Source organism: Bidens hawaiensis, unplaced genomic scaffold (assembly GCF_021521415.1).
Source record: "Bidens hawaiensis isolate Kalapana, Puna unplaced genomic scaffold, B.hawaiensis_p1.1 tig00000636_1, whole genome shotgun sequence".
Taxonomy (NCBI): Eukaryota; Viridiplantae; Streptophyta; class Magnoliopsida; order Asterales; family Asteraceae; genus Bidens; species Bidens hawaiensis.
The window spans coordinates 20,566-31,360 of record NW_027491038.1 but is presented as its reverse complement, the minus strand read 5'-3'; the positions used below and the strand labels follow the sequence as shown (position 1 = coordinate 31,360).

General features: G+C 32.9%; 1 protein-coding gene across 1 annotated transcript; it reads right to left on the bottom strand.

The window, feature by feature from the left end:
- Positions 1-3,604: 3,604 nt before the first annotated feature.
- LOC143529877 (putative LRR receptor-like serine/threonine-protein kinase At1g63430) lies at positions 3,605-9,386 on the bottom strand. Its single transcript, XM_077025565.1, has 13 exons — positions 9,031-9,386; positions 8,451-8,583; positions 7,681-7,752; positions 7,454-7,597; positions 7,213-7,359; positions 6,978-7,094; positions 6,825-6,889; positions 6,248-6,502; positions 5,960-6,165; positions 5,317-5,449; positions 5,013-5,170; positions 4,336-4,551; positions 3,605-4,041 (listed from the first exon to the last, which is right to left on the bottom strand). The coding sequence occupies exons 1-13, from the start codon at positions 9,113-9,115 to the stop codon at positions 3,796-3,798; spliced, it is 1,977 nt and encodes a 658-aa protein (XP_076881680.1). The 5' UTR covers positions 9,116-9,386; the 3' UTR covers positions 3,605-3,795.
- Positions 9,387-10,795: the final 1,409 nt, after the last annotated feature.

Sequence of the window (10,795 nt, the reverse complement as noted above, 5' to 3'; positions counted from 1 at the left end):
AACACGATGAAAAAAAAATAATTAATAAACAACTTATAAATGATTTTGTTATCGTTTACTTGAATGACCCAACATGAACACATGTTTTGTTCATTCATTTATGTTTGTTAGTGGTATTCATGGTTCGGTTTTAAACCGTGAAACCATCCAAACCAGTTATCGGTTTGGTTTCACGGTCGGTTTTTATATTTAACTTTCGGTCGGTCGATTTCAAAACTTCTTCGCTGTTACGAAAGGTTGGGTTTACGGTTTATGTCAAAACCCTGTAGGATAAAACAGGATTGAATTGAAGATTAGTATATATTTTAGTTTTTAGATATTTGTATTACGCATAACTAACTAATTTTTTTTATACATTTAAGCTTAATGGCGTTAAAATTTAAAAGTAAATGAACAGATTTGCCCCCAAAATCATAAACACGGTTGCGGGCTGCCATCTATCATTCCCACCAAACAGTTGATATGCTATATGTTTTATTTTTGTTTCCTTAGTTCAACCTGCTATCTAAACCGACTTTACATATAAAAGAAATCAAGAATTCAAGATACCTTCTTTTCTGCATCAGTATTTGAACTAATGAACTATGTATAATTTAGAGCTAAAATTAATTGTATTATGGTCATTAGATACTAATTATTTTACCAACAGATTGAGTATAATAAAAATGTTTCAAACCATGAACCCAAACGAAAACCAAACCGGTACTAATGGTTCTATATGCAATAGATGACCTTTTTAAGTTGTTTAATTTTCTTTTTTCATTATTGTGTTCAAAATTAGCATGTACAAGGACTTTTATGTGCAAAAAATTGTTAAGGGACTTTTATAAGAAAAAACATAAAGTATGTTGGTTTTTTGTGGTATTTCCCCTATTAAAATCCATCAAATTCTAGAATTATAAGAAAAAGTCACTAAACTAATTGTTGTATATTGAAGTCCCTAAGCTTGTCTAAACTGCATGTACTTTTGACACCTTTAATAAAAATTTGGTAAGGTGGCATTCAACATTTTTGCTAAAAAGTTATATGGGCTTATTTTATTTTTTTTCAGTCTAAGAATTACAAGTCATTGTTTTAATAAAGGCAGAAGTTTGTGCATTTTAGACTAATTTAAATCAAAAGTATGTGCATTTTAGACTGATTTATGGACATTTAGTTTAGCGAGACTTTTTATTTTTTTATTTTTTTACAAGGAGGTGAATCTAATAAATTAAACTTTTTCGCAAAGTAATAAGAAAGTATAGTGGTTTTTATAGATTAACTAAGGGTTTGCATGGGTCGGTTTTGGAAAACTGTTTGGCTTCGGTTTTTCGTATGGGTTTAGTTTAAGTTTGGTTTCGGTTTTACATTTGAGCTAAAAATGTTTGGCCTGAAAAAATAGGCTCAAAATAGTGAATATGGGCCTAAAACTTTTCGATTTTTGGTTTGGTTAATCGATTTTTATATCTGGTTCTCATATCAACTTGTAAACATAATAGCCAAAGACGGCGACGCTCCAACTGAAAATTACGAAGAGAATCAAACCACCGACAACGCAAAGCGCAAGAGCACAAAGCAACACAGCCCTGCAGCCAGTTCACCTGGACAGCGTTCTTCAAAACGCCAAAAAGGGATAGATCCCGGGCCTAACCCAACAAGTGAGGGTAACAAGTCTGGTCAAGCGAAACCGGCACCATGGGTGAATCTGGAAAAACAACCTGCTGATGATGGCAACCTGGCCTATGATATCCCAGAGGATGATGGTTGGACTGACCAGTGCATTGACTTTGCGGTCAAAACACTTGCAAATGAAATCTTGTTTAATGGTCAACCATTGAATGGGCCTAGTGGTTTTCAGGACAAGAATGAGACTCCAACTAAGGTCAACTGATGTGTGATGATGGAATACTGTGGGTTTCTCAAGTGATTAGTGAATTATTATTATCTAGTTAAATATGATTATGGATTTGTGGTTAACTTAAAGTAGTGTAATTGGTGTTTGATGTATAATAATGAACCGAGTTGCGTCACTGTCCATGAGGAAACCCGAGTCGTAGGTTTGAATATGAAGTACTGGTATGACCGATGAAGTGTCGAACAAAAAGTTTTCTATCGTTTGTCGCTATTAATTGGTACTTTTTATTTTGGAGTATTGATCTTAATTATCATACAATTTAGTGCCTTTTAGCTCAATGTTGGAGGATTATAATAGTTGGGAGGATTATAATAGTAATTCATGAGGTGTAATAAGGAGTTTAATGTGGTAGGAAAGATTAAATATGGTGAATCATGATGTAACATTAGTAAGGTAGAAATAACTATAGATTTAGTATTCAACTCAAATTGTTATGTGGATTGAATGATGTGTAAACACCTTAAGTTTATTTGTTGATTAAATAAGTATTTCAAACAATTTCTAACAATTTTTTAGAGTTTATCTTTGCCAACGATCCCAACGCAAACTGTTGAGATAAGGTACTCAAATAACTTCATTTAAATAGGAGAGGTTATTAGTTCAACTCCGAGTGTTTTTTTTCACTTATGATGAACTTTTTTAAGGGTGATTTTTGGGTCAGGACCGATGAGGCTGTATGAGCTTCCTTTTGGGGACGTGCTAGCGTAGCACCCCCATGATTCCATACTCAGAGAATGAAAATGATTAGGTTGGCCCGTTAGTGATCCAAATGGTCGTTCAAGAAAAAGATAATAACCTGTGGATTCATGTGTATGGACTCATCTAACGCCAGTTTATCCATAAACATACAAACAAATACATCATAATAACCTTTTTTGAGGAATTAAATTATAATGTTAGGATACATGTTTATTGCATCAAAATCTTTTCATAATAGGAGATAGTGATACACCATGTGATTATCTTGTGCACTTACGATAGTCTAATATGCAACATGACAAAACTAGTATCCCCACAAAGGGCTCGCAAAAGTAGAAATCTTTGCGCTCACATTTTTCTCAACGGCCTTATCTATGATCTATAATGGTGAAAAATAAAACCACTATCTTCTTGTTGAGTGTAATATGCATGGCCATCCACGAGAATCTCAAAAAACTTTATGGGCGGAAGATGAAAAAATATTTGGGTCTTTAGTAATTTATTTTTTTATTGGGCTTAAAACAATTAAATTTTTAAATAGACTTATTGATTATGATTTGGATTGGCTAATTTGACAACTGGAGTTGCCTAACACCAATAATGTATTGCCATGAGTACATGTCGGCTAACCATAGCCTTTTATATTAAAAACATAGATCTATTGCTTTGACATTGAATGAAAAAGGTAAGAAATATGAACAGCATGTCATCAGAATTAAGAGTATCAAACCCTTATAAATATGAATTAATTAGCAGAATTGTAGATCATAGATCATCATACGCTTGCTATCGCGTATTACATTGTATCTTCATGAAAAAGCGAGTTTTGTTTATGATTATACACTACTTAATGTTGCATATCATATGAATTAAGTACGTATTTTTGATAAGAAAGTCTGATACACAAATAAAAATAGACACGCTATCTGGAGTTAAATATCTAACAAGAAAAGAATGACATGCAACATTTTTTACCAAACAATAAGTGACAAAAATTTCATATATTTAAAACTGACAAGTAGAATACAAAGAAAGACAAGGAGCTTTGTCAGCATGTAACTCGCCTTATACTCTTACATTAGGCGGAAAATTTACATAAATTCACCGAGCGATCAATAAAACAACAATCTTTAATCGGATATTAATAGTTAAAACACATTATATATGTTTAATTTACAGTATGTTAGCTTTTATTACTCAAATCAAGATGAAAGCGCAAGCTCAGCCCAAGCTAATGAGGATGCCTTGAGCTCTGAAGAAACCGAGGTGTCAATTTTGCTTTCCAAAATCGCGTACAAATCTTGCATTGATACTTGATCGCGAGGTCTTAAGTGAATGCAGATTGAAACTACTTCACATATCACCTTCAAATCTTCCTCGCGAAAGTGTTTTAGTGCAGGATCAACGACAGAAGCCATCTCTTGGGGCTTTTCAAGATAATCTTTAGCCTGTCAATGTATTCAAAGATTACAAGTTATAGAAAATGAAATAATTTGTGGTTTTTTGAACTGGGATTGTGTCTCTTCCACTTAAGGTTTAACAAAAATTATTAACATTAGATTTTTTGGGTACATGCATAATTACCAAACTACCCCTAAATATGATAACTTTGAAAAGATTATTGAATATGAAGGAATTTATGGTGGTTGTGTCATTTTCGCTAAAGCTACCACTTTCGACTTTTCGAGCAAAATATAATTCAAGAACATGTACACATTACAAAATGCAAGAAGAGTTCTTACCCAATCCACCAGGCATCCTTTATCCTTGCAGAGTGGCGGTCGTCCACTGATTATTTCCAACAAAAGAACGCCAAACGCGTAAATATTACCTTGGATGTCCAGCTGGCGTCCTTCCAAAGAACTTGGGAGAACACAGAGAGCACCCTCGTTACTAATACATCGCGAGTTATTTTCTGACCTCGTAAGAATTGCTTTCCAACTTTCAAAATCAACTAGCTACAAGAACACGAAAAACACAAGTCAACCAAACGTCCGTACAACGGTAACGGGTTCAGGCCAAAACAAGCAATTTTTTAGTATGGGATGAATTGTCATTTCAAAATTAAAGGTTAAATAATTAGTGGGTTATATATGGCTACAACAACTAAATTGATACAATAATATTATAAAGGTTTTGTACAATACAAATTAGCAGGCTGTATGCACTAACAATAAACTTTGGATGGTTTTTAACAGTTTGGACCGTTTTCCTTTTAGCTAAATTTTCAAATTCTACTCAAAACCTATTGAGATAAAACATAACCCTAACCGATAATCATAAGTATATGTGTCGAAAATGTCACCCCTATAAATTGCACATTCCATACTACATATGAAACAAAAGCCATGCTCAACAAAACAGAAGAGATACATATAATGATATAAATAAACATAAAAAATAGAAAATAGCATGATACCTTAGGCGAAAAAGCTTCTGTCAAGTATACCGCACTAGAATTCAACTCTGATATAGTAAAAGGTGGTTCAATTTCCGTGTGAAGATACTTTAGACCTTTTGCAATGCCTAAAACAATGTTCATTCTTCTTGTCCAACTTAGTTGACACCCTTCTTCATCTAAAGTATTAAAAAAATCAAAATGTTATAAATTTTACCCTTTGAGATAATAATAATAATAATAATAATAATAATAATAATAGTAATAATAATAATAAATTGAAGGCGGGACCAGGGCAGGCCAACAGGGTGTAGGTTGGACTTACAATGAAGGTGTTCATACAAAGTCCCATTTGACGCGTATTCAAACACTAACATTCTGGTAAATGGAGTGCTATCTATACAATATCCCAACAGTTTGCCTGTGTTCTCATGATTTAGCCTTGCTAAATCTGCCACCTGGATAATTTGCAAGGATTTAAGCAAAAATAAAGACTTTCATAGGGTATAATAAGCAAGATTTAGTTCTTCATTTCCGACCCGATTACCAAAAAAAGGCTCCAACTGGTCAAACGGGTCAATTTATAGGGAGGTGATTTGTACTCAACAAAAAGCAATTCATACGCAACAACACAAGTGTTTTGACGATTTTACCCTTACATCATAAGAAAAGATAAATATAAGTGTTTAATATAGAAAAGTAAAGCTTAAAAGTGTTTAAAATACAAGGGTAAACTCACATACAACTTTTTGACCAATAAAAAAAATTAAACGCGTTGAAAATCTTGCAACCGTGAATTCGAGTGCTTTCAACCTCCTTAATTAATTATATTTTTATAATGTCAAAATTAAACTACTATCTCATAATATAGTTTTTGGAATCATATTTAATACATTAAAGTGTATATTAAATTTTAAAACAGACAACCCAACCCGACCAATTTTGACCTGAACATGCATTCGCTTTACCTCCTTTTGATAATAAAGCTCAAGATAACCACTCCAATGCTCTTCTTTAACACAAAGAGAAATAACCGCGATTTCAGGCCCGCCTTTCATATTTCCTTTATAAACTAAACTGTCCGACGATGACCCGATTATATTGCTAAAATCTTCACACGCTACTTCAAGCTCATGTCGATTGTATTTCGTCACATCCTTCAACATATTAGAATCTACACACACCAACAAACATGAATAACAAACGTCTTATTGTAATATTTAATTATGATTTTTTTTTCATTAATAAGCCCTCACCAGTGTAGAATGCCATGTGGTCCTTATCACTTGCAGATTTCTTCCAAGGAATAATAATTGAAGATTTGTTTTTGCATCTATGAAAAGTTGTGAAAATGGCAACTAAAAATAGAGAACCGATCATTACTCCTGTCACTATTTCAAGAACTAAAATCCATGATGGTTTTGAATCCGAAGCTTGTTGTGTTTGTCCAGCCGTTGGTGGGCTGTGTTTCGTCTCTCCGGTTTTATGCTTAGCTGGTGGAGTACCGCTGGCTGTACAAAAAAATGTGCAATTACCAAACTACCCCCAATCTTAACTAGGATGTAACTACCATAAATTACACTTGGAGGATCAAGATATGGTAAAACATGGTTCAAGCAAAGAAAACAATTCACTTATTGATTTAAGTTTATATATGAAAATTACCAAGCTACCCCTAATCTGAACTAGAACATTAAGTACCATAAATTACAATTGGAGAACCGAGATAAGGTAAAGCATGGTTCATGCAAGAAACATAGTTTCAAAAAACAATATCCAATGTTGATTTCTAAATATACAAGAATTCATTTAATTAACCACATAAAAACATACCACATTGTTCAGCTGTTCGTTGCTTGATATCTTTATATGGTAGGCAGTTCCCCTGAAAGCTCGTCCTGCAAGGATAATAAAGAACATGATTGAACACACACACACATAAGTATGCAATGTATGGAATACAGAAAGAGAGAATCACACACATACCTAGGAAGGTATCCCAAGCATTTAGGTATGCTTCCAACAAGAAAGTTGAATGAGAAATCTGCAACTTTTAAGGCAGACGAGCGACAAAAACCGAATCTCGATACATTTGAAGCATACCTAATCCAACACAATCTTCATATCAGATGCATACATTGGAATGGCTAATAAAATTAGCTCAAGAAACTTGTTAAATTTATAGTGTTATTAAATATAGCGACATAAAGAGTTGACTTACATTCCTTGCGTGTTGGAAACAACTGAAGCATTGGCACCCGGAACATTGCCATGCAACTTATTTCTGTCCAACCGAAGTTGTTGAAGATATTTAAGATTGCCAAGCTCTGCAGGCAGTTGACCGGTCAACCCATTCGACTGCAGGTTTCTGAAACAATATAAAGAGGCTTCACACATAAGAGAATTTCTCATAAAGATTCATAAAGGACAATTTTTTTATCAAAATAATGAAGAAAACTTACATTATAACAATGTTAACCAAATTCTCGATTTCGTGAGGGATCGGTCCGGATATCTGGTTCATCCCCAAATCTAAAATTTTCAGGTTCTTTAGTGATCCAATTTCTTTTGGTATTGAACCTATGAGTTTGTTGCCATGTAAAATCCTACAAGCATAACCATTTTTATTTAAAGTTTTGATTTTTATTATGTTCTTGAAGGTGAAATAAAATGTTGAAAGGAAACATACAATTCTTGTAAGGAAGCAAGCTGAAAAAGTTCACGAGCAATAAAACCCGTTATAGATGAGTGAGATATATTCCTGGAGAAAAAGAACAAAAAAAAAAAAAATTAAAATACATACTTATTAGATTCATTGCTTCAATAATACCAAACCATATAAATTAATGTACCGTCATCTCACAGTTAGAAGCCATTTTGCAAAAATGTTTATTCAATAATAATCCTATAATTTAGTATACAATGACACAATTGCGTTTAATTTAAAACATCCACTTCCTATAAATTGTTGTCTAGAGCTTGGTTTAAAAAAGGAGGCGAGACGTTGCTTTATGTACAACCAAATAAGCTTTATGTACAACCAGAAGTTGCGTCTCTCTCATCTCTGTTATACATATCAATCTTTTTCTTAAGTAAACCATTCATACTTATTTATTCCTTAATTGTTTTACATATCAGTCTCCTACAAATCTTTTAGATATGACCTATTTAATCCAGATTTGCATTGCTTTCCGGATCGCCTCACACACCTCGCAAACCAAGACTCTAAAGTTATCATTTTCAGAAATTTAACTAAAATTACCTACTTGTTATTGTAATAATGATAATTTTTTGATGTTGTCATTTTGGTCCAAAATTTCCTAAAATTCACATATCCATTTCATAGAGTTTGAGTCAAACTTGTCTGCTACACTCACAAATGTTAATTTCAACTGGACTGAAAATATGAAATAAATAAAAAATAAATAATAATGAAAAGTCAAAGAGACAGCTTCTTACAGCTTTGTCACCTGATTTCCAGAACAAGAAACACCAACCCAGTTACAAGGATCTGAATCAAGAGCATTCCAGCTTGATAAAACCATTAATGGGTCATCAAATATGCCTTCTTTGAACTTGGAAAGAGCATGAACTGCAAAAAATCAAGAATTTTAACATACCCACAAAAAATAAACACCATTTTCAATAAAAATTGTAAATTTCTCACTACATTGCTAATAAGATCTTAATTCAAGATTATAAAACATAAAAAATCAAGAAAAAGCATGAACTGCAATAAAAATCAAGAATTTTAACATACCCACAAAAAATAAACACCATTTTCATTTAAAATTGTAAATTTCTCACTACATTGCTAATAAGATCTTAATTCAAGATTATAAAACATAAAAATCAAGAAAGAGCATGAACTGCAATAAAATCAAGAATTTTAACATACCCACAAAAAATAAACATCAAAACTGTAAATTTCTCACTACATTGCTAATAAGATCTTAATTCAAGATCATAAAACATAAAAAAGATAAGCTTTTTATTGATTTCAGAGTTAAACTTGTTCAAGATCTGAATAAAAATATACCTTCAATTGGTTGAGTAGCATCACAAGTAGCTATAACAATTCCCAAAGTAATCAAGAAAAGCTGAAATGGAGTTGATCTCTTCATCTTCTCTCTCTAGAACACTATGAGCTCATCAAAGCAGAAGTCTTGAAGAAATTACCCAAAAACCCATTAAAATTTCAAGAAATGAAGCAAAAATTTGAGAACAATGGTTAAAAAAATAATCTTTTTCAAGTAGAATCAAAAGGGTATTCAAATCTGTGAATGTTTAAGAAGCCTAAAATCAAATTAGAGTAGAAATCTGAGTAGGTGAAGTATAAAGATCAAAGCAAACACCAGTATAAGAAAACTTGGATTCAAAGACAAGTTTGGTGGCAGACTGGCAGCAATACTACTTCAAGAATTTAGAATTCATATATATATATATATATATATATATGAATTTTATGAGAATAAATAAAAGGATCAAGAATCACAGAGCTTGAAAAATAAAAAATATATGAAAAAATGCAGATGAAGGAATTTTATAGAGTGAGAATGTTTTGTTTCTTTTGGTTGTTTTAATTGAAGGAAAAAGGTAAAGTAATTTTCGGTGGTTTTCTTTTTATTTTCAAATTTTTAATTTTTAATTTTTTATTTTGTGTGTGTGTGGTGTGGGGTGGTGTGGGGTGAGGGGGGGGGGGGTAGGTAGGTTTGGACTTGGAGTGCCGTAGCAGGTTTATAACCTTCAAGTAGAGGTGCACAAACCGGTTTTTTTAAAAAAACCGGTTCGGTTATTAACCGGACCGGTTTTTTTTGGCCCAGAAAAAAACCGGTTCGGTTAATAACCGGTTTTTTTCTGTCAAAACCCTAACCGGTCTAACCGGTTAAGACCGGTTTAGAAACCGGTTAGAACCGGTTTATTAACCGGTTTTTTTATTAACCGGTTTTTTAATAACCGGTTTTTAGGTTAACCGGTTTTTTTTTTTTTTTTTTTTTTTTAATAACCATTATTTTTTCACAGTATAAACAAACCGGTAACTACAAGGCAAAACGGACTGACCGAAGCCATTCTTTGCTTTCGTTGTTAGGGTTCTTTGCTTGGAAGATGAGTATGAGTGTGTGTTGGTGAATGTGTTTTCAACAAACCAAAGATTAAAAACACATAACTTTCATTTATAGTTTTTACATTAAAAATACAAACATTAAATCGTTATCGCATATTCGTAACTCAAAAATACAAACATTAAAGAATGCTTAGACACGATTACATGAACAACTTGCTGTTTCTTACTCATGATTTGCCTCCATGTTTGCTGTTTCTTTAACTAATTTTCTTCGCTACCCGATCCCGAGATATTTCTTAGGTAATCGTCGTACGCGGCTTCTTCATCGCGTATGAAATAAACGTTTAGAGCGTTTGGAGTTGTATAATCGAGTGTGATAGACCAATACCCAACCTAAACTATATATAGATGTTTGTGGGGGTAAAATGGTAAAAAAAAAAAAAAAAAACGGTCAAAAAAAAAAAAAACGGGCATATAGCCGTTACAACGTTCAAAACCGGTTATGGAGAAACCGGTTAACCGGTTTTTCCACAACGGTCAAAAACCGGTTTTTTTATAAACCGGTTAACCGGTTTTTCCATAACCGGTTATTAAAAAAAACCGGTTTTTCCATTAACCGGTTCGTTAACCGGTTTTGGATCTAAAACTTGTAACCGAAATACGAACCGGCGGTTTGTAAACCGGTCAAACCGGTTTTTAAAAAACCGGTTTTCGTAAAAACCGGTTTCCGGTTTAAACC

Excerpts from the sequence above, each read along its gene's own strand:
- LOC143529877 (XM_077025565.1), bottom strand. The coding sequence starts at position 9,115 with ATGAAGAGATCAACTCCATTTCAGCTTTTCTTGATTACTTTGGGAATT. Across the intron at positions 8,584-9,030 it reads TGCTACTCAACCAATTGAAG|TTCATGCTCTTTCCAAGTTC; the intron begins GTATATTTTTAT and ends GATTTTTTGCAG. Across the intron at positions 7,598-7,680 it reads CTTGCTTCCTTACAAGAATT|GATTTTACATGGCAACAAAC; the intron begins GTATGTTTCCTT and ends TTATGCTTGTAG.